Source organism: Acipenser ruthenus, chromosome 11 (genome assembly GCF_902713425.1).
Source record: "Acipenser ruthenus chromosome 11, fAciRut3.2 maternal haplotype, whole genome shotgun sequence".
Lineage (NCBI taxonomy): Eukaryota > Metazoa > Chordata > Actinopteri > Acipenseriformes > Acipenseridae > Acipenser > Acipenser ruthenus.
In genome coordinates this window covers 26,459,678-26,486,025 of record NC_081199.1, presented here as the reverse complement: position 1 = coordinate 26,486,025, position 26,348 = coordinate 26,459,678, and the positions used below count along the sequence as shown (strand labels likewise).

Here is a 26,348-nt window from a genome sequence, read left to right as displayed (position 1 = left end):
CCCAGAATCCACCCCGGAGCGGGAGACTTTCATATTTTATTTATTTATATATATATATATATATATATATATATATATATATATATATATATATATATATATATATATATATATATATATATATATATATATATGACCACTCCTCCCAATTAGCACCAATTACCTAATTGGGAATGGCCACGTCTGCGATTGTTGGCGTGATAGATCCCACCCCCCCCCCCCCCCAACACATTTACACACACCCCCCTTTTCACAAATCCTTAATAATGGATGTGAATGATCAAAGGTGTAAATGTGTTGAGTTGCATAAACATATTTCACTTTTTAAAAATGTTAAATAATAATAGATTGCAGTAGAAACAGCAATAAAAAACACTAGTGTCTGTACTCTGATTAACTTGCAATATAGCTCATTGCTGTTGGGGATTGGCACATCTAGGGATTTTTATTGTGGATCGTCCTATTAGAATTCCCATGCTCCAGCTGTTCCATCGGGAGAGGTAGTAGAATCTTGCCCTGCTACAGTCTGCGCAGCCTTTGCCAGTACTTGAGGATCATTCAGTGGCACAGCAGGGTGCAAGAGGGTGAGGAAGGACTCTTTGGTGTGTCTTTTCACCTGTAAGCCCAATAGGAAAAACATGAATACAAACAATTTTACTGTGGTGGCTTTTGTTTGTATTAAGAGGGGAAAAATAAATAAATAAAATCACATAATGCGTAGTATAGAAGTAACAAAGTTTGGTTTACCTGTTTCACAAAGGCATGGGTTAACAGGGACCTTGCAGAGGGTCTGCAAAATAAAGAGAACATGAATATATTATTGAATGGTATTGTTTTGATGTATTGCGGTTCTAGATGTATATTATTTTCACTTCTCTGTAAACTAGCTGTTATGTCCCAGTTTGGGATTGTACCGTTTTTCTGGATCATGCTGTAGACACAACTCGACGAGGTTGTGGAAGAGCACAGAGAAGTTTTTAGGTGCTGGACTCTGTGGTCTCTCTCGAGTCATAGTTCGCATAATGCTGGAGGCAGCCACACTCTCCCCTATCCCAGAATCCACTCCGGAGCGGGAGACTTTCAGCCCCAGCACCTCCAAGGGCAACGGGTGGATATCCAGCAGACAGCAGTGCGACCCCTTGAGCTTCTGCAGCAGCATCTGGAACAACAATTAAGATTTGTACATTTATGTAACTTTCCTAGACTGCTGTTAAAGACACAAGCAGCAGTCCAGAACAGTTTCAAACTTTATTTGGACAGAGAATGCAACTGAAAGCAGATCAGTTTTAGCCCTACCAATGTTGGGTGCATGTCCTGAAAAGGAACTCTCCCAGTGGCTAGCTCACAAGCAGTAATGCCCAGACTGTAGATATCTGACTTCACATCATAGCCGTGCAGATCCTGAGGGAAGAAATTCAGTTTGTTGAGGAACTCTTAACATTTGAACTAATTTCCCCTTGTGTGCTTGTTGGATTCCAGGAAAAATTCTGCCTTACATATTTGTCTCTTTAGTCCAGGAAAGCCACTGTAAACGCTGCAGTATGTCCGGGGCTGTGTTCAGTTATGCAAATATTTCGTCTGTCAGCCTATGTTTGCAGTCAACAAACAAACAAACAAAAAAAAAGGTTCACCAATGTAGCTTTGCAGACATTGATGGTATAGTGGTTCTAAAATTAATGCTGGTGGAAAGATTTCAGGGGGAGGGGGTGAAATGACCACCCCACAGGCATCAATATACATAACTGCTATATTACAGCAGGTCTTATGGAAAGTAAAGCATTGCATTTTAAAAATCTTAAGGTATGTTCTTTGACATATTAACATATTTACTGTTATTTAAAACAGAATCTAGAAATGTACAGGATTTATTAGTAAAGATGTATTTCAATTGTGAGATTGTGCCACAGATGAAGATCAAGTAGAATGCAGTCCTGTAAATACTCTTTAATGGGAGTGTCCTGAGAAAACACAAAACATTGTTATAAAACAGTGTGGCGATTGATTAGAATTAAAGAAAAATACCTGCTTAAGACACAGATTTGCTTCATGAGCTACTTGATATAATTCAAACCACACTGATCTATAGGACACTCCAGGGCAGAATACATAGTAATACTAAAATAAACTTCGTAAAATGTTTATTTTTTTAGTATTGCTACATAATTTTAACCTTCTTGGTAAACAACCAGAAATCAAGGAAATATACTTTAGTATAACAATGATTTTGACTGGGGGACGCCACGTTTAAATCAGATTTGCATTCTGGTTTTGTTTTCTACTGAACATCCTTGCAAAACCCTTAAAAACTTGTCAGCTTGAGCAATTGCATGTGTGTGTCACCTGTCGGAGCAGCTCTGGACTCAGCCAAGGAAGCACAGTGGAGCTCTGCTCTGGTACATCGTACACAACCTCCGACCTCTTCCCATCTCTCACCATGCTGTACAGACTGTGTAGACCAGACAGGTAGACACGCCCATCTCCAGACAGCAGAATATGACTGGCTTTAACACTCCTGGGGGAAAACAATGGAAACCGGTGAACTCTGGAGAGCTTTGTTAAAAAGAAGGTAAAACACAAGGTCACTGTTGGAGCAATTCATTATAGTTGACGCAATCTCAAGCAAAGTTCAAGCTACACAATCGTAGCAGTACTGAAATGGTTGCCTGGAGCTGTCTCTTGTTACTTTGCCCTTTGGCGAACAGGTTTAGTTCTTTACCTTGTTCGGATTATGTATAATGCATATGACAAACCTTTCTTGTCCTCAATTTGAACTTTGCATATACTACTACAAAACACTAATGAAACTAAAATGGCAAATTCTCAGAGCGGTTCTGATTATTGAAATTCCCTTTATGTTACCGAGTTTTGATAAACGTTTGTCCAGTTCCTTCCAGTATTACCTGTGAATGTAGCCCATCCTGTGCAAGTAGTCAAGACCCTTTAATACTCCATAAAGAATAAAGGCAATGAGTGATTCACTCATTCCATCAGAGAAATACTTCTTCACAAGACAAGCTGCAGAGCCTGAAGATGTGGGAAATGAGGAGATTGCTTACTGTTAAATCATATATTACCATGTACCAGATGCCATGTTTTAAAATGAAATTGTTTGCTATAGCATGTGTTTCTTTAAAAAATGCACATTTGAGACCAATGTAGCTAATTCAAGTGCAAAATGGGTAAGATTTATGGGGTTATTTGGCTAGTTACAATTACTTTAAAGGCCGCTCTAGTGCACTGATAATGTAATAATTATTGCCCGCACTGTCAAACAGGTAACACAGCAATAACGATCCATGATGTGGCACGGAAAAGAAAAGCCAGATCACTTATGTTTTTATTTTAAAATCGCTCTTCCTGCAGTGATTTAGAGAACAGATCAAGAGTGGCCATTTTGAAAAGAGATTTGAAACAGACTAAAGTTAGAAGTGTAAAAAGTTGTCAGGATGTTAATGACAAGAAAAGGTACATTATTTAAATGGTTGTAGCAATACGTGGGGGCGTATAGTGCTACATTTTTCGGAACCCCGCTACTTACTCTTCAAGCAAATTTGTTATGTCTTTCAATGGTGGATGTGTTGCAGTGCCAAGGGCTTCCCTCACAAAACCATGCTTACCATATGCCATCAAAGGACTGATGACCCAGAGTTTGCTAGAGGAGGTAAATACTATCCGGGAGGTCAGGATGTTGGGGTGGTGGAACAGCCGAGTCTGCAGCACCTCATTCTGCAAAAAACAAACAGGCAGGATGACAGTTTAACACTTCAGTAAAAAACAGGAGGATACAGTCTGGTCTGTTTTGGAGAGGGTTAGGAGGAATAACTGAGGAGATACATCTATGGGAAACTTCACTGTAGAATTCCACCCCCAACTTCACTGAAAAAAGGAGATGTAGTAACCCGAGTGGAATAGTCGAGTATCCCTCCAGAGCAAATTCAATATCACTGAGACGTCTGTTGAATCAGTGTCGTACTGACTGGGTATAGTGGCCCTACACCCTATTAACAGCATTAGGCCATGTGTTTCTTGTCTGTAACTCACCTGTAAGACCCCTAGTTGTTCTTCTGTACAGTTGTCGAGATTTGTCTGCTTGACAGCCACTAGGGTCCCTGTGGGTCTGTGCCTAGCCAAGCACACCACACTGATGTCAAAGAACCCCCTCCCTGGACATAAATAGAAGAGAAAGATGGAGCTCTTGTGTGTGTAGCTTGAAGTGTGCTAATAAGGATGCTAGATTACAAGTTAATACGTTGTGTGTAGGGTGTCTATTGTAGAAGAGATGTCATCTTGTGCAGTTTGGATCACTACCTGCTCACACCCACAGCATTGAGGCACAATGGCAGATCAGTCTGTTGTACATGCTACAGTTTCTTGTGCTTGCTAATTAGTTTCAAGATTTTAATTTCTAACCGACAAATGCTGTAGGATGTGAGAAATCCTGGACTGTGGGAAACTCACCCAGCTCAGAGAGAAGTTGGTAGTGGCTGATATCAGTGGAGTGCACAGTCATGTCATCATTGGGAGGTGTTTTTGATCGGTAACATGCTGCTGGCTCATTGGTCTGTAAAATAATTATTCTTCTCATTTATTTAGTACACTAACCATATTATATAGTACTTTAACCAAAGTCCAAAAATTCACATACCAAGTCTTTTACCTAAAAGGGATTCACCTACCAGATAGTGATGACTGACTGTGTCGTAATGGTCCTCTACACTGATATTTTCAACTGATGTGTGTGAAATACAGGAACAGTCCTAAAAAGACAAATGTGGAGGAATTCTGATCAGTTGATCTGTTAAGTTAAAACCCAAAATACATTTAGAACAAGAACTAAATTGATAAAGATCGACTGTTGTCGTGTTGCTTTCTATAGTGCTGGTAACAGAGCACCTCTAGTCATTATTGCAGATTGATTGAACACGAATGATCATAAAAAAAGTCAAGTTTCATTAAATAGAGAGTGCTAGTATAAAGCAGTTCATACCAAGAAAGACATGGAATCCTCTTAGTGTCTCAATGCTTTACATTACTGTACATTTATCCTTCGTAAAGAGGCTGAAGAGAAAGAAAGAGGAAAAAATAAAAATCACTCAATAAATCAATAGGAAAGGTTAACAGACAAACTAGATCACTCCATAAGGGTCCGCATTTTTAATGAGGACTCTAAAAGATCACTTATTTAATTGCCCTGTGTAATTCTCTCTACCATGCGTGGCAGTTAGCCTGTACCTTTGTCCACAAGCATAGTACTGCACAGGCATATACTGCTAGAGACTACAGGCTGTGTACTAACCAAGAGAGTACATTTGAAACCACTTAAAACTACGACTGAACTGCTCCCTACTGCAACCAGAGTTTTTATGCTAGTTTAATGCAATTTTTGTTCATGCATTGTTCAATGTAGAGCCCTCTGTTTTTACTTACCCTTACAAATGTCATGTTAAAGTCGATGTGACGCAGTTCTCACTTATACTGAATATGTATATTTTCTCGAAGGCGCCTTCTTATGTTCTATGAAAAGTAAACAAGTCAAATACATAAGAAGCGAGCGTTATGTAAGTGACTTCCACCCCCCCTGCCACGGCTGTAAATCAGAATAAACAAACATGGAGCTATCAGCAACATGTAAAAGTAGTTTAGTGCGAGAGATATAGACAGCTTCCACAACGAGAATTGCCTTACTGGGATTAAATCATTTATGAATTATAATGTTTACATGTTTTTGTTCTGAATTATGAAATATGCAATTCCGCTCTACCCGCAGACATGCAAAAAGCAAGAATTGGTAACGAGAGTTTTTAAGACTGCGACCATGCCCCACGCATGCATAGAAAAGTTCATTTTCCACGCCCCACAACACCTTGCTCTTATTTGGACACCGCCCGCGTCCAATCTACTTAACTATCGTTGTAAATGATACAGTACTCCACAGTACAGTAGTAAACCCAGTCAGCTTTCTTCAACTTCGGATGTATTGCTTACCCTAGCAAGTTAAACTTCACGCAAATGCTTACTGCTAGTAGTACACCATGGTAAAATAATAAATTCAAATGCAAAATACATCACCAACAATACAATATAACTATTATCAGTAACTCGTTTTAATTTCGTGAACACCTAAATTCTGTGGCGTCAATTAAACAGGAACAACAATGCGTGAATTTCAATGAAATGTTGCAGTCTGTAGAATAAAATGAAATAAAATTACTCTAGGCAACACTAAATAACTTAAGATTATAATTAAATAAATGTACACACTTACCGTTTACATTTGCCTGGAATAAGTTAAATTAGGAAACAATTCCGTGTTCATACAGCTTCATATTTAACTTCGAAAGTTGTTGCAGAACAGAAGATTGTCGTCGTAACTCTCAGCTGACCTGTAACACCATCGCCTGAAGTCATTTAGAGGGACAGTTTCTGAAATTTTATATATATACACACACACACACACAAAATCACCTTTGTGACTCCAGTTAATGACGAAATTTAAGTCGGACTGCCCACACGCGTCGAATGAGAAATTCCGGTCGAAACCAATCTTGTGTCGATGCAGAATGACAGAAAGAAAATCGGTTTTTCAACACTCCCTCTCCCTTTGGTTTGCTTGATTCTGCGCAAAACTCTTTCTATTTCGGAAAAGCCGTCACTATGTCACGCAGCCATAGCCTTCAGCGGCTGCACAGACCGCGCAGATTCTGCGAAGTGCTGCGATGAAGCGGCAGCTGCTGCAAAACAGAGCGTGCTGCCAGACAGAAAGGGGTGGGCAAGAATATGCCGTCATTCCAAAACCTGCTACTGCCACCTAGACAGGAGGTGTGAATGACACTTATTTAAAAGATTTTGAAAAAGGTTCCAGTAACACTAGTAATACAGACGTTGACATGTTCGTGTAATGAAGTCATATGTAATGGGTCTATTGTCCCTATATTGAACTAAATACAATTCTATTTCATTTTAAATAAAAAAATGTGTATACATCTCGTGGCAAAGTGGTGAGTGAATACAGGTGAGTGCAGTGCGGATACAAAACAGACAGACAATGATTTCCAGGTGCAACTTAAGGGTGTTTATTGATTTAATTAACAATGTCCAGAGCCTTATCGGCAAATACCTGTAAATAATAATGTTGGAGTGATACAGCGGCGTGTATCACACGGTATTTGCAATTCCCCGGGTTTGACCCGTAACCAAAAAGTCTAGTTTTACACACCAACACAAAACACAAACACAGTTCTTAATGATAGTGAATACGTGCAAGTTGTGTAATACAGTTCTCCGTGAAATGCAGGGGTGAAAGTGATGTCTGGGTTTATGCTGGCTTTCGCTACAGCTCCGGATCGTGCAACTGGTAGTCTATTAAAAAACACAAGACAAAACTCACGGTTAACGAAACAGCACACAGACTCCTTGTATGTTTTCAACACTAACCATTTACCAAGAAACAGATCACGTACGCTAAGTTCCCTATTTATACCCTCGCTCATGACCCCTAGGTTAACGAGCGCATCTGCTCCTCCAATCCTCGGATGCCACACCGTTTACCATCTGGGTCATTGAGTTTGGATACCGTAGCTGCGCCCCTTTCCTAAATGACCAACTTCCACCTACCCTACGGAATAAATTGTCGTGCCATTTAGTTAAGGGCACTCTGTTCCCGTTACACAGTGTCCTCACAGGTCGAGAGGGAAATCTAACACTAAGCACCATTCGATCTCTGTCACACATCTATTTATAAAAATATTAACCCATTTAATAAGCACAATAAGATGCTCCACTCCTAGGTGTACTAGAATAACTTCCAGGGGCTGAAGGCATATATCAAACACTCATGTCTTATTGCTTACATAGAGTGTGTGTGTGTGTGTGTGTGTGTGTGTGTGTGTGTGTGTGTGTATGTATATATATATATATATATATATATATATATATATATATATATATATATATATATATATATATACACACACACACACACACACACACACACACACACACATATACAGACGTGCTCAAATTTGTTGGTACCCTTACAGCTCATTGAAATAATGCTTCATTCCTCCTGAAAAGTGATGAAATTAAAAGCTATTTTATCATGTATACTTGCATGCCTTTGGTATGTCATAGAATAAAGCAAAGAAGCTGTGAAAAGAGATGAATTATTGCTTATTCTACAAAGATATTCTAAAATGGCCTGGACACATTTGTTGGTACCCCTTAGAAAAGATAATAAATAATTGGATTATAATGATATTTCAAACTAATTATTTTCTTTAATTAGTATCACACATGTCTCCAATCTTGTAATCAGTCATTCAGCCTATTTAAATGGAGAAAAGTAGTCACTGTGCTGTTTGGTATCATTGTGTGCACCACACTGAACATGGACCAGAGAAAGCAAAGGCGAGAGTTGTCTGAGGAGATCAGAAAGAAAATAATAGACAAGCATGGTAAAGGCCAAGGCTACAAGACCATCTCCAAGCAGCTTGATGTTCCTGTGACAACAGTTGCAAATATTATTAAGAAGTTTAAGGTCCATGGAACTGTAGGCAACCTCCCTGGGCACGGCCGCAAAAGGAAAATCGACCCCAGATTGAACAGAAGGATAGTGCGAATGGTAGAAAAAGAACCAAGGATAACTGCCATAGAGATACAAGCTGAACTCCAAGGAGAAGGTACGTCAGTTTCTGATCGCATCATCCGTCGCTTTTTGAGCGAAAGTGGGCTCCATGGAAGAAGACCCAGGAGGACTCCACTTTTGACAGAAAAACATAAAAAAGCCAGACTGGAATTTGCTAAAATGCATATTGACAAGCCACAATCTTTCTGGGAGAATGTCCTTTGGACAGATGAGTCAAAACTGGAGCTTTTTGGCAAGTCACATCAGCTCTATGTTCACAGACGAAAAAATGAAGCTTTCAAAGAAAAGAACACCATACCTATAGTGAAACATGGAGGAGGCTTGGTTATGTTTTGGGGCTGCTTTGCTGCGCCTGGCACAGGGTGCCTTGAATCTGTGCAGGGCACAATGAAATCTCAAGACTATAAAGGCATTCTGGAGCGAAACGTACTGCCCAGTGTCAGAAAGCTCTGTCTCAGTCGCAGGTCATGGGTCCTCCAACAGGATAATGACCCAAAACACACAGCTAAAAGCACCCAAGAATGGATAAGAACAAAACATTGGACTATTCTGAAGTGGCCTTCTATGAGTCCTGATCTGAATCCTATCGAACATCTATGGAAAGAGCTGAAACTTGCAGTCTGGAGAAGGCACCCATCAAACCTGAGACAGCTGGAGCAGTTTGCTCAGGAAGAATGGGCCAAACTACCTGTTAACAGGTGCAGAAGTCTCATTGAGAGCTACAGAAAACGTTTGATTGCAGTGATTGCCTCTAAAGGTTGTGCAACAAAATATTAGGTTAGCGGTCCCATCATTTTTGTCCATGCAATTTTCATTTGTTTTCTTATTTACAATATTATGTTGAATAAAAAATCAAAAGCAAAGTCTGATTTCTATTAAATATGGAATAAACAATGGTGGATGCCAATTACTTTTGTCAGTTTCAAGTTATTTCAGAGAAAATTGTGCATTCTTCGTTTTTTGTGGAGGGGTACCAACAAATTTGAGCACGTCTGTATATATATTAGCGTGCACGGGGGAAGGCAGCAGCAGGGCTGGTAGGTGACGTAATCACACACAAAGACATAAGCCCGATATACGCTCCTTGCAAGGGAGCCGACTCTTTTGTACAGCGGTATCGGCTCTATGCTTTAGTGTGGATTGCCTCGCCCTGTGTGATGTGCCTGCCTGTGGGAACCGAGATCGCTACAATATATATGTGTGTGTGTGTCACTCTAAACGAATCAGAAGAAATGTGTATCTTTTTCATAAGATCCAAAATACTGTGGGCATAACTGACTGATATACAATCCTTAATTGAGTCTCCTAATCTGTTCATGAGACTTCTGTCAGAGCTTTGACACTAGCCTTGAGGGCAATATCAGAAATTCTGATGATTTAGTTAGTCTACTAGATGCAATATCAGGACCTTGCAGTTACTGAAATAAGCACATCCAAAACCCTACATTTGCCATGTACCCTAGTTTTGATGGAACTGTATGGTACAGAGCAAAAATGCACAGTTGTGCAATTTTTTAATGTGAAAGTTTAAGGAGGGTATGTTGAAATGTTTTGCATTAGTTTATAAAATGCCCACAGTGTTCCCTGAGAACCAGTTGGATTTTGTTGTGAGTGCAATTACTGGTAAAAACACCAAGGGTGAAGCACATCTCAATTCAAACAATCCCTTTGTAACAGCTGATTGGAGCACTTATCTGCAGAGCCATCATGTGTTTGGAATGCAATTGGTAAAATTGCTACGTTTAAAACACTATTCAAATTAGTGCATTTCAATACACTTTAGATAATTAAGGAAGATATCAAATTTATGCAGAATTACACAATATGTACAATGTGTTTTCAATCAAATATACTCTTCAAAAAAAAGAAACACATAGGTGTTTTGAATATACTTTTTATAGTATTAGTATGGCAGTTTGTAAAATAGACAGTTCCAAAGAACCTTAACCTGTACAGAAATCATTAAGACATTCAATAAAGTCACTTTCAAAGGTAAAACAAAGTTCAAGGTCAACAGAAATCAGTAACGGGTGTGCCCACCATTGGCATCGATGATGGCCTGACATCTCTTGCCCATGGATCGAATCAGAGCCTGGATAACATGCCAGGGAATGGCAACCCACTCTTGCTCAAGTGCCTGGAAAAGTCCTTGTAACATCTGTGGCTCTGGGTGACGTCGTCGCACACGTCGATCAAGCTCATCCCACAAATGCTCAACGTTCAGAGCTGGTGATCGAGACGGGGAAGCACTTGAACATTGTTCTGAGTGAGGAAAGCGGTGATGGCCCGGGCTGTGTGTGGTCGTACATTGTCATGCTGGAAAATGACGTTACGATGGTTCATGAATGGGATCATATGATGCCGTATGATCTCATGACAATAGCGCTGAGCTGTCAGGTTTCATTGAACATGAACAAGGTTGGTTCTACCACTGTCTGAGATTGCTGCCCACACCATGACACTCCCACCACCAAATCTGTCAACATGTTTCGCACAGTTGGCATAACATTCATGAAGTTGCCTGGACACCCAGGCTCTTCCATCTGCACATCGAAGCAGAAATCTGGATTCATCACTGAACACCACATATCTCCATCTTTGTATGGGCCATACTTTGTGATTATGACACCACTGAAGTCGTAGTCGACGATGTTGCGCAGTAAGAATCACTCCTCTAACTGGCTTTCTTGCTCGGATACCTGCCTCACGTAGGTGGTTTCTGACAGTCTGGTCTGAAATTCTACACATTCCTGGTACTGCAGATGTTGTAGAAGTTGCAGTGGTGAACGTGTCATGTAAATGACGTAGGCGTATAAATCTGTCCTGGGCCGGATCTTGAGCAGTCAAGTGCGGCTGTGTGGTCCAGTGCTTAAAGAAAAGGGCATTTAACCGGGAGGTCCCCGGTTCAAATCCCACCTCAGCTACTGACTCATTGTGTGACCCTGAGCAAGTCACTTAACCTCCTTGTGCTCCGTCTTTCGGGTGAGATGTAATTGTAAGAGACTCTGCAGCTGATGCATAGTTCACACACCCCTAGTCTCTGTAAGTCGCCTTGGGTAAAGGTGTCTGCTAAATAAAAAATAAAAAAGTGTTGTTCCACGTTGCTGGTATCTGTGCCAAAGTCACCGTGCCACGGCGGACTGAGATTCGCTGGCTTCCAAATGTCCAATATCATTATTCTGTTGAGCCTCGCTAAGTCTAGGCATAACTTCAAATGTGTCTACAGTGAACACCAATAAGACATGCAAGCTGAGAACCAGTGGCGACGCGTTGGGGGGGGGACACGTCTGGTCACGTGCCCCCCACCAGATTTCTGCCAGGCAGTGGCTTAGCGTTACTGGAAAAAGCGCTGAAAATATATATATATATATTTTTTTTTGCTGGCCTCAATACGCTTCAACCAGTACCGCTTTCAATTGAAGTATACACATGAACCGCCACTCACAACTGACCAATGACACACAATGTGATTGGGCTATTTACTGTCATTCGTTAGAGATCCAACCTTGAACTCTTCTGATTGGACAAAGTACACATCTTTTACACTTTACAGTCCAAACGGACGCGCAACGTGACTTAACACTGAGTGAGAGACGTGACGTGTGGTCTGACAGCGGTAGGGGAAAGGAATTAAAAAAAAAAAAAAATTAGCTGTTTGTTTTGGTCGCCCTAATTTGTCTAAACGGCAGAAAACTGTTGATGAACCCTCTAAAGACAAAAAGACCACCGGCAGTCCTGTGCCAGTCAAACTGTTATTAAATTAGTCAGGATTTGTGAGATTAAATAAAATGGTTTGCTTTGCTTTGAACACAAAATGTTAGTTAACAAAAATGAACAACCATAAGTACGAATGAAATTATATATAGTTATTTTTATTTATTATCATAATGTGAAATTGAATTCTGATGCGCATGTAGTTGGCTAAATTGGATTCAGATTCTGCGCAGAATGATCTCTGAACGCACCCCGTTTTCAGGCAGATTCCCGCAACCTCTTGTCCCAAATTAATGACGTTACATGCCTTTGTCTCTCTGATGACGATTGGAAGCCATCGCCCTCATTCACGGCTGTCGCTTGTGGTTTTTGTTTCAAATTGACAGCATCACATGTACAGCGGGATTGCTTGAGATTTAAAAAACATTTTCTCGGTCGGTTTCGGAATTTCATACAAGGTATGTATGTCATTTTAAAATCTAACTTTTGTAGTACTTTTGATTCTCCGATATATAAAAGAAAACGCGTCCAAGGCTTCATGTGCTCGGTTTCTCTTCGTGCTGTGTTGCGTTGCCAGCACCACCGTCAACCACACACACTCGCTGACAATTCACAACTTCTCCGAAAAAGAGAGTATATTTTTTGATTTAGTGAGGTTTATTTACATTTTAAGAAAGCACGTATTCAGTGACATGGTATATGTAATCTTTATTTCCGTAATATAATGACCTGTTATGACTTTTTCATTTTGACTGGTTTCGTATAATTAAGTGACGTCAAACTAACATTTTGAACTGACATCTACCACTTATAACCTTGCATTTCATAATGAGTGCATTTTGTAATGTAATTTACACACAGAATAATTGTCCAGCAGTCACACTTGCCAAGTAAATTATCCTTGATGTTTCTTCTGGATATTATGATAAGGTATTCTTGTGGTACGATGTCCCTCGTGTGCACTCATTTATATGCGCTTGTTTATATTTCTGTACGAGTGGAGCTGGGAAGTTGCAGAAGTAAAGCGTACATTCAATTCAACTCAATGCAGTGCTATTTGTGTTCGTCCGTTTCCTGTTGGGTAGGGTGTTTGACATGGCAATCCGCTTCCTCAGAATAATCGATGTGACAATTAACCAGCTTTATGACACGCACGGTTTTTTCTTTTCTTTAATTTTTTTCTTTTTTTTTTTTAAATAAAGCAGCAGTTATTGCATAGATGTAGGCTATGCTTATCCATCTGAAACATTTGTAAATTATTCCTTGTAAATTAATCTCCATCGGCTTTGTTCCAAAAAGCGCAATGTATGCTTTCTACTAAACATTCTAGCACATCATTACGATGAAACTCTCTCTCTCTCTCTCTCTCTCTCTCATATATATATACAAAACAAATACTATTTGCAACATGAAAACCGATAATTACTTTGTAATATGTGGTTTCTTGCCTTTTGAGCTGTCTGGGTCGTCATCTAACCCATCATTATATTCTGAGAATCAAATTATCTTTTAATAACAAACTCTGAGATCGTGTTAGTGGTGTTAATTGTATTGATTTGTTGGAGCAGCGAATGAATGCTCCAGAGACGAGTGGTCGGACAGATGTCGTTTGAGTGATTTCATAATGAGCAAAATGTGACGTAGTGTACAATTAACTTTAATTGGTTTCTAGAAATATATTGTATTAAACATATACTTAATAACAATAATAATAATAAATCACAATTAATTCTTCTTCTTCTTCATTATTATTATTATTATTATTATTATTATTATTATTATTATTATTATTATTATTATTATTATTATTATTATTATTATTAGTGTCTATCCAAGTGTGTTACCTTGAGTGCAGTTTCCACTGCTCCCCTTATCAGTGAGGAGTTGAACTTTTCATTCTAATAAGACATTTATAAGGGGCTGTTGGTGGATACCCTGAATTAAGGGTAAGATGTATTAGCCTATGCCTTTCATTAACAGTTTGGCTTGACACTGGCATTCGTCTCCAATTCTTAGCTTTTATCATTTTCATTGCACAATTCAGATCAACTACAAGCTGTTTTTTTATGGTTGGGGAAAACATTATTATTCAGAGCAATATCCATATAGCAGTTCAATAAAGCAGTTCAGATTGTAAATGCATATTTCATGGTACTGTAGCAGTGGTCCCTAGAGTCTGAAATTGGGAACCAATTCTCTAAAATGTAACTCGTCCTCCATCTCCCTGCCGCTTGTCAATTTTTTTCAAGGCAGTGTTGCGCAAACTTTTTAAATGCCTCTCCCCCTTTTTAGCATACATTTTGTCTCCCACCCCCATATTAAAACGTTAGTACCATAGTACATTCTAGAACAGAATATTATTTTACATTTAAGGAAGTATGTTTAAAATCATTATGCGCTACAGTCTGAACATCTATCTTGCTTCTTTCTGGTATAAGAAGTACATCTTTTCTGGAAGTGACCTTCTACTTGGTGTTTGCAGCTCTGCAGTGTAGCGTCTGGAAGTGTATTAAGTCATTTAGCAGACACTTTTATCCAAAGCGACTTAGAGACTAGGGGGTGAACTATGCACCTTATAGCTGGGTATCCCTGATAAACTCCAAGCTCTGGGTCAAGTGGTCTTTTTTTAAAATCAGTTCAGTGCCTCCTGGTTTGATGTGCTTAACATGGGCTGCAAATGAGACAAAACCGAACCAGGTAACTACAGACCAATAAGCCTGATTTCTATTATATGTAAACTTATGGAAACTATAATAAGATACACAATGGAAAATTACTTATATGGTAACAGTATCCTGGGAGACAGTCAGCATGGTTTTAGGAAAGGGAGATCATGTCTAACTAACCTGCTTGATTTTTTTTGAGGATGCAACATTGATAATTGCAAAGCATATGACATGTTTTATTTAGATTTCCAGAAAGTTTTTGACAAAGTCCCACATAAAAGATTAATTCTCAAACTGAACGCAGTAGGGATTCAAGGAAATGCATGCACATGGATTAGGGAGTGGTTAACATGTAGAAAACAGAAAGTACTAATTACAGGAGAAACCTCAAAATGGAGCGAGGTAACCAGTGATGTACCACAGGGATCAGTATTTGGTCCTCTGCTATTCAGAATCTACATTAATGATTTAGATTCTGGTATAGTAAGCAAACTTGTTAAATTTGCAGACGACACAAAAATAGGAGGAGTGGCAAACACTGTTGCAGCAGCAAAGGTCATTCAAAATGATCTAGACAGCATTCAGAACTGAGCTGACACATGGCAAATGACATTTAATAGAGAAAAGTGTAAAGTATTGCACGCAGGCAATAAAAATGTGCATTATAAATATCATATGGGAGATAGTGAAATTGAAGAAGGGAACTATGAAAAAGACCTAGGAGTTTATGTTGACTCAGAAATGTCTTCATCTAGACAATGTGGGGAAGCTATAAAAAATGGCCAACAAGATGCTTGGATATATTGTGAAAAGTGTTGAATTTAAATAAAGGGAAGTCATGTTAAAACTTTACAATGCATTAGTAAGACCTCATCTAGAATATTGTGTTCAGTTCTGGTCATCTCGTTACAAAAAGGATATTGCTGCTCTAGAAAGAGTGCAAAGAAGGGGTCACAAATGGAGATTAGATAAAGGAGCATTCAGAACAGAAAATAGAAGGACTTTTTTACACAGAAATGTGAGGGTCTGGAACCAACTCCCCAGTAATGTTGTTGAGGCTGACACCCTGGGATCTTGCAAGAAGCTGCTTGATGAGGTTCTGGGATCAATAAGCTACTAACAACGAAACGAGCAAGGTGGGCCGAATGGCCTCCTCGTTTTTAAACATTCTTATTTTCTTAAATCTCAAAGGCCACACCTTCTGGCACAAGTGTTAAATGAATTTGCCGTTGTTGCTGAGGTGGCACATTTTACTTGGAAATTGGAAACTGGATTTTACAATCTCTAAAATGCTGTGCAGTACTCTGTAGTACCCAGAGGTCAGCAGCTGCAGTACTGCTCTTCCCCATTTGTGTGTGATTAAACAGGTAACCAGCCACAGGTTCAAAATATGTACATTATGCTTAAGAGCAAAGGCCTTGATTTAATCTAATTATGTGATTTATACTAAGGGTTATTGTAATTTTTTTGTTTTTTCAGATGATTTGAAATTGAGATATTTTTCTTTCAACTGATCATTGTGAGCCTGACACTCCATTTCACCAAGTGACATCAGCAATGTTGAATGAAGTGCCTTTTGTCATGCTTTTGTAACACTTAATGTAACACTTAATGTATTTGCTTACGATTGTAAGTCGCCCTGGATAAGGGCGTCTGCTAAGAAATAAATAATAATAATAATAATAATAATAATAATAATAATAATAATAATAATAATAATAATTGTTGGGAGTGAGTGTTTGCAGTGGCACTGATAACTAGCGAGTCAAGCGAGGCTACAAGCCAAGTTGTTGGGAAAGATTCCCAACCTGTCTGATTTAAAAAAAATAAAATAAATAAATAAATAAATTAATTAAAGTGTTTTGAGGCTTAGCCTTATTTGTTCTATTTAGTAGGACTCCCTGGGTTATGAATACATAATAAAATTCAGCTCTTGTCTGCTTCCATATTTCTTATTTGAAGAGCTCAAAATGATATATAGTAAAGGTGTCACTCATTGCAAATTTCATTTTTAAAACATTAGCAGATTGCCAGTTTCTTTAGTTTCAAATTATTCTAATTTCCTAGTATGGTCTAATTCAGATTAAATGATACAATAATGCAATGTGCCTGTTCCCTGTTCCTGAGGATTATTATGATTTCCATTACACGAGAGTAGATGTTAAAACTTCATGCTGATTTGAACTCGGCTCTCGCTAAGATAAGCACCAACTAAGACGTAGCTTTACAGTAAACTAATGTGATCCATCTGTGTCTCCATCCATTTGCGTTTCCTTCCATATGATGATGTAGATATCCTTCTGCCTGGTGTTGATGGCTGAAGTGTAATGCTGGCTCCAGGGATCAGCTTATTTGCCTCCCTAGCGCATCAGCACACACAACGGCTGCGATGCTGGCTCCGGGGATCAACCACAGTGCGGTCTCCCCAGCGCATTGGCATGACAACCATCTGGATTGAGCTAAGTAGGGTACATCTCTGGGGTCTTCAAGTGGGCACCTTCCATCCTCGGTGTTTCGTCGACTAGCCCACGACGCCTCAAGAGGGCTCGACGGTGATTCTGGCATCCCAGCATCACCCCCCTCCGTCCCCCACTCAACTCAGCCCAGCTTACTTACCCGTACATCAGCGTTTCTTTCTTTCTACTGTGCTTGAGATCCCCAGCCAGAATCTTTCCGTCTCAACCACAGCGAGTTGCTGCGCCTCACTGCTGCTTCAGATAACTTCTTCAGGAGTTACAGTAGATTTAAGCAATGCTGAAGGCTGAGTTTGACAGGAAATGAAGCATTAACTACAGCTAAGGATTCAAACATTTAGTCATCTGCTATTTAAGTTTTGAAAACAGGAAGTGGTGGTTCCTGCAGCATTCTCTGTTTTTTAAATAAAAACATGTTTGTGCTACCGGAGAGGCCCCAAGTCTCTGTAATCAAACGCACTTGCTGTCTTTCCAAAAGAAGGAATCTGGACTGGAAAAGGAAGATTTAGAATTGTTTTCTCTCCCTACTCGACACCCACAAACTGAAACCGAATGTAATCTCCGGTAACTTATGGTATGGTAACTTTAGTTTTTTAAAAATCAAAACTGCCTTTATGTATTTTTCCACACAAAAGACCCAATGAAAACAAATAAGCCTGTAGCTAAATCTGTCTATTTCATTGTTAATCTGAGAGAGAGAGACTCTTCTGAAGCAGCTGAAGATTACAATACATTGCCAGGCAAAATAGATTTAGTAGGATTAACTGGATAATAAAAGTTGCTATTAATCTTAAAACCTAAGAACGCCTAGTTCAGTCTTGGTATGTATTATCTTCTTGGTCACCTTTCTCCACTGCTGTGTCAACCTTTGCTTTGCTTCTGGTATGCAGCAAGCACAGTAGATGTGCTTAGGTAGAGAACAGTATTTTAGTGGTTGACCAGCTGTACGGTTAGCAGGCTGAAGGGGTGCACTGAAGGACGCGTTTGCTCTGTAGCCAGGAAAATGGGAACTGGGCTAATTGGAGCACACTGAGTTTAATGTTTATCTGCAGATTGTGATTACAGTGCTACAGTTCACCCATGTTTTATTATAAAAAAAGGTAGTTATGGAGATATATATTCACACTATCAAGTCCAGTTTTATGGTGAACACCCACGGACCCCCTGAGAGAAATCAAGAAGCGGTCCAAATTGAAAAGGGGCTTGTCCACTTGGTTGTATGTTCCTGGTGACTGGGGACATAGAGGCATGGTATGGACTGTGTCACAGTTATGCTTTTATATCTTGGGAAGCAGTGTTCTGAATTTCAGTAAATCTTGTACTTCTACTTGAGAAATTATTCATCATTGTGTAAATGCAGGGATGGAAATAAGACTCCCATTGCATAGCCTGGTTTTTCTATGAGTTTAATAAGACAACCCTGAGCTGGTTACCTATACACTATGGCTAATCAAGCTGGAAGTAAAACCTGGAATGGGTTAAACTTTTATGCAATAGGAGTCTTATTGCCATCCCTGTAAGTGTGTGGTTACATTTGTCTTGCACTGTGTACTGTATGTCAACAGAGACATTTGATATGTTTAGATCGGCTTGTGTCATATTTAAATAGACCTTAAGCATAACCCGAAAACATTAGGACTGTTTTAAGGGCTGTTTTTGGGAGAGTTTTTAAAACATCCTCTTAATTAAACAGTGATTTAAACATTTTATCAACAGGGCTCTCAGTCTTCTGTAAATGTGTTAAGTATACACAGTAAGCCAGTATCTTTGCCGGGATGTGTGTTTTGTTACTGTACATTCAGTTTTTTCATTAGTATTTGAGGCAATATTTTAAATGTTTTTTTTTTTTTTTAATTTAAGAAGATTATAAGCTGTGGCTTGTGTTTTGACTGTGTAAAATGGGTCAGCTCATTGGGCTGGGTTTTATTCTCAGGGCTGTCTGCCAAGAGCCAGAATCAGCAAGGACAGATGGCTGAATCGGGATTAAAATGAAGTTGTTTCAATGGAAAAGTACAGTACAGTCATAAGACATCATTTTAGGAATGAGTACTTGTTTCCATGCTGTTGAAATTAAATAGGCAAGTCACCTGAAAGAAAGAAAATACAAATTGAGGAAGTTTAGCATTTGTACTGTGTAACTGAGCCGTTTCCACTCGGGTTTGTTGCCCCTTTAAAAACCACTGAGCCGACACAGGAATGTGCAGTTTAGCGTGGTTGCGCACTTTTATTTATAAAAACAAAACAGACACCTAGCTCTTTTCAAGCACTAACTAAACAAAAACGGGAACACCCTGACAACAAAACAGGACAGCTAAGTTGTTTAACTGTTAAAACAAACTCAAACAAAAAAACACTGTTTTTACAAATAACACAAAGGCTTTACACAGTACCTTTGATTTTTTTTACTGAGCACACTTTCAATCGGGCTCCTTTTACCCTGAGTAGACAGGCTGCTTTCTTTAAATACCCTGCACCTGGCTCTAATTTACAGTGGTAGCCAGGTGCAGGTGATAATTAACAATAAAACAATTAGGCAATTTAGTTTGGCAGGGAGATTTTAACCCTCTCCCCAGGCCCACGGGGAGGACGGGGAAATCTCCCCGGGGCCCAACGCCCCGAAGGGGGCCCTGATGAAGGGGGAACTTTTTTTTTTAATATATATAAAATATTTTAAAACAACTAGCCCTGCGCAAGACCCTTTGCATTCCCACCACCACATTAAAAAGAAAAACTCCCGTACTGCACACCGAGCCGATGTGCTTCTGTTGTGTAATGGTTGTGTATCCAGGCGCTGTCAAACACTTCCTTTCACACAATGATTTGACATGCCAATTCTTCCCTGGGGCCCATGACAGCTCTCGGCGGCCCTGCCTCTCCCTGCCACAAACACACATTTCCCATTCGCAGGGCTCCCTGCCCTGTCAACTGTAAGAGTGGATATGTGTGAGGGATACAACAATAAATGTATATATATATATTCAATTATTGATTGCCATAACTTGCTGCCCAAGTTAGCGTTCCTCTTTAGGTTCTATTTATTTTGGAATGAGAAATAGGCGAATCTAATGCACGTAATGACTTCTGTCTTTTTAATAATAAAGTTTTCTCAATGCACACATACCATTATTGTGTAGAAGAGTCTACACATTTGTGCATTGATTATTGGGCATTGGGTGGCTGACTGCACATGTTTAGTGCATTCCACTCAGTACAGTTCACTGCAAACTAAGTTACTGCATCAGTTCTATTTTAGTATGGGTTACACCTTACTGGCTTCTAAACTGGTTTGGTAGTAATCCTAAGCAAGCATCTCCTTAGTCTCTGTTTCAGGGTAACTCTACACTACCAGGAGTGCATCTGATTTAGTTTCTTATCAGCCGTCCCTGATAGGAGACCAGCATTTAACTTTCTTAGAAAAGACATTTGTGTTTTATCATAGCCTAATAAGGGGATAACTGAAAAAGTAAAAAATACATTTAAAGTAAAAGCAAGTCTGATTTATACTTCTCCATGTGTACCATACTGTAAGGCTACAGTATATCGTAATTGAAATGTCAATTTTATACAGTAGGATAAAGGGCTATGTGTGTTTGCTTCACATACTGTAACAGTGACAGTAGCTGGGATCAGTGTGCACATCCAGGGAGTGATATCCGCCTGTACAGTAATTTATGATTTGCGACAGAAATTGAATGTCGGGGTCCCCGGGTGTTTCACCTGGTAAAAGCACGGCCGTGTGGTGTGCAGGGCGAGTCATACAGTCGGGAGCGCAGGTTTGCATCCTGGCTGTGCAAAGTCCCCAGTCTTCAGGCAAAACCGGCAGGGACTTTTTCACCGCATCAAGCTACAGCGAACCATGCTGGCCAGGCACCTAATGAGCTCAGGCGCTGGTAGCTTGCTGACATCCACTCGCGAGTTCCTGGGTGTAAAAGAGGAAACTGGCTTGGTTGTGGGATCAGAGGACGCCCTCTGAACCTTCAGTTCTCCTGAGCAGTGAGGGGGGAAATAATTGGGCACTCTAAATTAAAAAAAAAATAAAGAAAGAAATGGAATTACTAAACATCAATATTGGTATTAGTCCAGGGGACTATCTCATTTCTGTCTGTAGGGTTTCACTTCAGGGCAGATCTTTTTGTACTGTTTTGTTGTGAAGAAGGCTTCTTAGTGAGATTGCAGGACGAATGTGGCGTGCTTGCAGTGGAGCTGTTCTGTTCATAGCCTTGGAGGTCTGTGTTACAGTGCAGTGGAGTACAGTAGAGGAAGTGCTGCATCCAGAGACACTGCAGAGCCGGCAGCAGTGACAGAATGCTGAGTGCGAGGGCTGTTCACTGATCCCAGCTGGCATATCCAGGGCAGACTGAAGAGCTGAAGGACCAAGGTTTTAAACAGCATTCCTTCAAGTCCGTTTTTGTTTTGCTGGCTTGCCCTTTTGCTTTGCCAGCATTTATTTGCACTTTGGGCCCCCATTACCACTAACCTTGAGCTACTTTACCCATAGTAACGTGACATTACAGTTCTGGTTTTAGCTTTTTACTGATAAATAGATAAAACACCTCTGAAGCTTTACTTGCTTTGTGTTCAAGGTGCAGGTTACTGTGTTTTGTTGCAGTAGTAGAGGTACAACACTGCACAGTAATTTCCATCTGTGCTGTTATTTGATTTGAGCAATTCTTTGGATGCCTCAACACATCACCACTCCAGAAGAGCACTTTTGAACAATATCACAGGGTCAATTCTTACGTACAGTATAATGTCAGAAAAGGGGAAATAATAAACACCTGAAAACAGCCCAATTACAGTATATTGTATGTTTCTTGGTCATGTGAGGTATTAATTCCTGATAGTCAATGTGGAAAAGCTAAAGGGGCTTCACCTGAACTATGAAGCAATGCGTGCCATGTGAGGTCACTGTAGGTCACCTTGGAGGCTGTTTTTAATGAGTAAGTGATGCCACTGTCTGTTTTGGGATCATCCCAAGAGTCCAATGTGACATAACTCTTGTGACGGAGAGATCACCTTGCATTTTAAAAATGTTTTGTTGCATGCCACAAACAATTGTGCTCACAGCGCGGACTGTCCTTTTTCATTTCACACTGGCTATTTGTATCTGCAGACTGACATTTTTATTTATTCATTTTTATTTATTTTTTAAATGGATGCCATTGCGTTTAATTTTTTTTTTGGCAAATCTCACACTTGTGGTATTCCCCACATTTTTTGTCAAATGCTTCTACTAGTGGTTTGTATTGCCATACAAACGATTTACTATGTTGAATGTACTGTACTAAAACACAAGGGCACAGTGTTCTCTACAGTTCTTTGAAGAGCTTCTAAAACTGGTCACACCCTCTTATCTAGAGTTTGGGTTATGGGGTCAGGGCTACAGTAGTCAGGGTTAAGCAGGTTGTATTTGGTTTCTGTTGCAAAGCAGATAAGTCAGTGCTAATAAGAGGTTTTAAAAGCTTGACTGGGAATCCTTTTAGGTTTCCTACCAGGCGCATACCAAGTGTGCCTAATTGAGGGTGAGTGGGATTGGCTTGTTGGCCACACCTGGTGTGGGTCTGTTCAAAACTATTACATGGACGCTTCCCTGGCCAAGTCTGCCCTTCTGCACCAGCCATGAGATTGTTTAACTGCACCAATAAAGCCAACATCCAAGTCCTAACATTATGGAGTGTACTACTAAACCTGCAATGGAGTGGACTGCCCAGGGACCGCCCTGTTAATATGTAGACTATCTGACCGTTTACTGGATGTGTTGGTCATCATCCATTAGGAAGAAAAATGATATCACATGGAAACCTGAGGAGACTGAAAATGGTACGCTGGTCTACTGCATATCGATTGAATCCAGCTTGACTCGCTGTGTTCGATTAATCCAGTGTGTAACAACAACCTTGACACTTCCAGGAACGAGCTCTCCGCCTTTCTCCGGATATCTAGGTGGGCTGAACAGTTCCTCTTGTTAGCTGAGCTGCTGTGTGCTAGAGGGAAGAGAAACACACTCTGTTTCTATCTGGAGCACATCTTGCTTGGAGGATTGCATTGCTGCTTTTGTTGATCTTTGTTTCCACAGTAATAAGCAGGCTGTCCTGTCACAATGACAGCGTTACAGTATATAACTACCTCGTCTTCACAATCTATGTTTCAGCAGCGTTGTACAGAGATGTAGGTCACCCAGTTAATATTGGAAAGAAACATTTAAATAGAATGAATCAAAATACTCCAGCAATGTAGAGCATTGTACTCTGAGGTGTGTTTTTATTTTTTTACACCTCTCTCTCTCTCTCTCTCTCTCTCTCTCGCTCCCTTTTTAAAACTTGATGTTTCCAAGTAGCAAATGTTGTTGTTTTTTTTTTTGGTCTAAATACAGTACCAGCCTCATATGTACTGTACTTAACGATTTACTTTAGCCCTATATAATCCATTAACTTGACTTTAAAGGTCCTAATCTTATTTATTGTGCAGTCAACTAGAAAAGCCTTCAGGGAGAAATGAGCTTTTAATTCCCGTCTTAATGTGCAAGTGAAGTGGTTCAGACCCTCTGAAGAGCGGTCACTTTACCTTACAGTGAAGTGGTTCAGACCCTCTGAAGAGCGGTCACTTTACCTTACAGTGAAGTGGTTCAGACCCTCTGAAGAGCGGTCACTTTACCTTACAGTGAAGTGGTTCAGACCCTCTGAAGAGTGGTCACTTTACCTTACAGTGAAGTGGTTCAGACCCTCTGAAGAGTGGTCACTTTACCTTACAGTGAAGTGGTTCAGACCCTCTGAAGAGCGGTCACACATCGTGGTGCAAATAATACTAATGAAATACAGTATGTGCTTTCCCTATATATTGGTATTGGTTGGATCCATTTCAGGATAATTGATTGGTTTTAATCTTGACTTGAAACTACTGTAAAGGGTTGTAACCAACAGTCTTGACATCCTCAACTGAAAGGATTTTGATCTTGGTAGGAAGCATGCTTCTCACTGGTGTGACAGTTAAAAGAAAGCATGGTTTACATGCACATGCAGCGCTTATCTCAGCAAGGGTTTCAAAGCACTTTAGGACTTTTACCATTGGTGAAAAGTAAGAGAACTGACTTCCCCAAAAAAACGTGATTCCTGTATTTTAATCCAGGCTTCCAAGGGTGTCATTAGCAATAATGTTACACGATGTAGCGCACAGTGGTTTCAAACCAAGCTGGTCAGACCGGTTTTTGTGATTTTAAGGTGAAGCTGATTATGAAATAAACAGAATGCTGTTCTCCTCTCAGCAATGAGCAGAAATGAAATTGTCTGGACAGTAATACTTGTGTCTCTTTTTCCTTTGTAGGCAACGGGCAGTGGACTTTGTGACCCTTGTTTAGTGCTGCATTTTCTGGTTTTTACAATTTGACAGAACAGAATGTGACACCAGCCTACATGTATTTCCGTGAAGCAGACTGAATAAGCAAGGCCTGGAAGCCGGCCAGTTGAATGGAACAGCACAGCGAGTGGCTGCCGCCGTAAGTGAACCCTTTTGTGGCGGCCACTCTTTTTAACCCAAAGCACCCACCCCCACTCGGCACCAAATCAAACTGTGGGAGTCCAATGCAGGAGTGGATCCTGGGTGCCGTCTGTGGCTGAGTGATGTTTGAAGTTAAATCCATGACTGTGGAGCACAAAGAGACGGGACCCATCACTGGTAAGCAAAGCAATTCCATCAACTAGAGAGCAGACCTGGGCTCAGTACAATTACAGCAGAATTGTTTTCTGAAATTGCAATTGCAATGCTATTTTGTTCAATTACAGTTCCAATTATGTTGCAGTAATTCCAATCAGAATTACATGAGTGACACGGGAGCCCTGGAATGCTTCCCTGAAACAGGAAACAAAGCTTTGACACTCTGAATGAGCATCTAGTTATTTCTGACTGAAATTCACTTCTGCCAGCTCAATTTTATAGACATACCAATCTTCCAGCCAGTTTTAGATGTAATGTATTAACTGATACAGTGATTTTGAGGGAGGTTATTTGCATAGTTTTAATTTTAGCGTCACTTGTCACACCCCACATAGCATGTATTATTATTTGTTTATTTAGCAGACGCCTTTATCCAAGGCGACTTACAGAGACTAGGGTGTGTGAACTATGCATCAGCTGTAGAGTCACTTACAACTACGTCTCACCCGAAAGACGGAGCACAAGGAGGTTAAGTGACTTGCTCAGGGCCTGTTATATAATGGCTGTCGCTGAGGTCTGCTGACTGAAAAGGGCTCTGTTTATGTTGTCAGTTCTGCAGAAACTGGTCTGATAACACCAGTGTGTATTAACCCAAGCACCACACAAAGGTACTGTACTGAAGGGGATGAGAGACTGTCTCAGTTGTGAACACCTTTTATACTGTATGAAGGCTTTTCTCGAATTTCTCAAGCTACATGCAACCGAAATTGCTCATTACTTGTTTCTAGTCCGTTCCAATACTTGAAATGGCATTGCACACACACACACAGTTCATATGTATTACATACTGAATATCTTATATAATACTACATGAGAAGGGTCAGCTAGCCGACCGATTAGTACAAATGAGAGGGGACAGATGCTCGCTCGGCAATCCACTTCAAAGCCCTTTAGCGACCTAGATGCTTTGAGTAAATCTGAAAACCAAGGGTAAATATGTGCATGGGCACAATGGCAGCTATTCAGATATGAGCAGTGTACTTAATTTACGGAACAAATATGTTGCTCGTGCCTAAGTCTACAAGATAATTGTAAAATAGTACAATAGGTAAAGCTGTCACTGGCTCACAGACTGCTATGTCCATAAAGCAGAACAAAACTTTAACCCCAAGTTTACTGTTATACTGGACCATGCATCTG

At 40.0% G+C, this 26,348-nt stretch overlaps 2 protein-coding genes across 8 annotated transcripts in view; one reads left to right on the top strand and one right to left on the bottom strand.

Moving 5' to 3' along the window:
* Positions 1–227: 227 nt before the first annotated feature.
* LOC117426377 (STE20-related kinase adapter protein beta-like) lies at positions 228–6,780 on the bottom strand. Of its 4 annotated transcripts, none has more exons than XM_059033525.1 (13): positions 6,466–6,780; positions 6,266–6,383; positions 5,428–5,514; positions 4,677–4,757; positions 4,459–4,561; positions 4,042–4,163; positions 3,618–3,726; positions 2,901–3,024; positions 2,341–2,512; positions 1,297–1,401; positions 915–1,159; positions 748–790; positions 228–616 (listed from the first exon to the last, which is right to left on the bottom strand). In XM_059033525.1, the coding sequence occupies exons 3-13, from the start codon at positions 5,440–5,442 to the stop codon at positions 464–466; spliced, it is 1,272 nt and encodes a 423-aa protein (XP_058889508.1). In that variant the 5' UTR covers positions 5,443–5,514; positions 6,266–6,383; positions 6,466–6,780; the 3' UTR covers positions 228–463. The 4 variants fall into 4 exon arrangements, with proteins under 4 accessions (XP_058889508.1, XP_033899777.3, XP_058889510.1 ...); XM_034043886.3 differs by adding an exon at positions 4,988–5,058 and having other exon boundaries at positions 6,266–6,779; XM_059033527.1 differs by lacking the exon at positions 5,428–5,514 and adding an exon at positions 4,988–5,058 and having other exon boundaries at positions 6,266–6,779.
* Positions 6,781–12,598: 5,818 nt separating this feature from the next.
* LOC117426948 (trafficking kinesin-binding protein 2-like) overlaps positions 12,599–26,348 on the top strand; it is a 34,952-nt gene continuing 21,202 nt past the window's right edge. Inside the window, exons 1-2 of one of the 4 annotated variants that reach the window (XM_034045205.3) lie at positions 12,599–12,816; positions 24,819–25,169. In XM_034045205.3, the coding sequence (XP_033901096.1) occupies positions 25,115–25,169 (55 nt within the window). In that variant the 5' untranslated portion in view covers positions 12,599–12,816; positions 24,819–25,114. Of the gene's footprint in view, positions 12,817–17,928; positions 18,073–23,128; positions 23,442–24,818; positions 25,170–26,348 lie in introns of those variants that run through there. The other 3 variants (XM_034045208.3, XM_034045206.3, XM_059033524.1) reach the window with 3 other exon arrangements.

Bases quoted from the DNA above. Each gene is read 5' to 3' on its own strand.
- LOC117426377 (XM_059033525.1), bottom strand. The intron at 4,562-4,676 runs GTAGGTGAATCC...ATTATTTTACAG, and splicing joins CAGTCAGTCATCACTATCTG to ACCAATGAGCCAGCAGCATG. The intron at 3,025-3,617 runs GTAAGCATGGTT...CCACATCTTCAG, and splicing joins CAGTCCTTTGATGGCATATG to GCTCTGCAGCTTGTCTTGTG.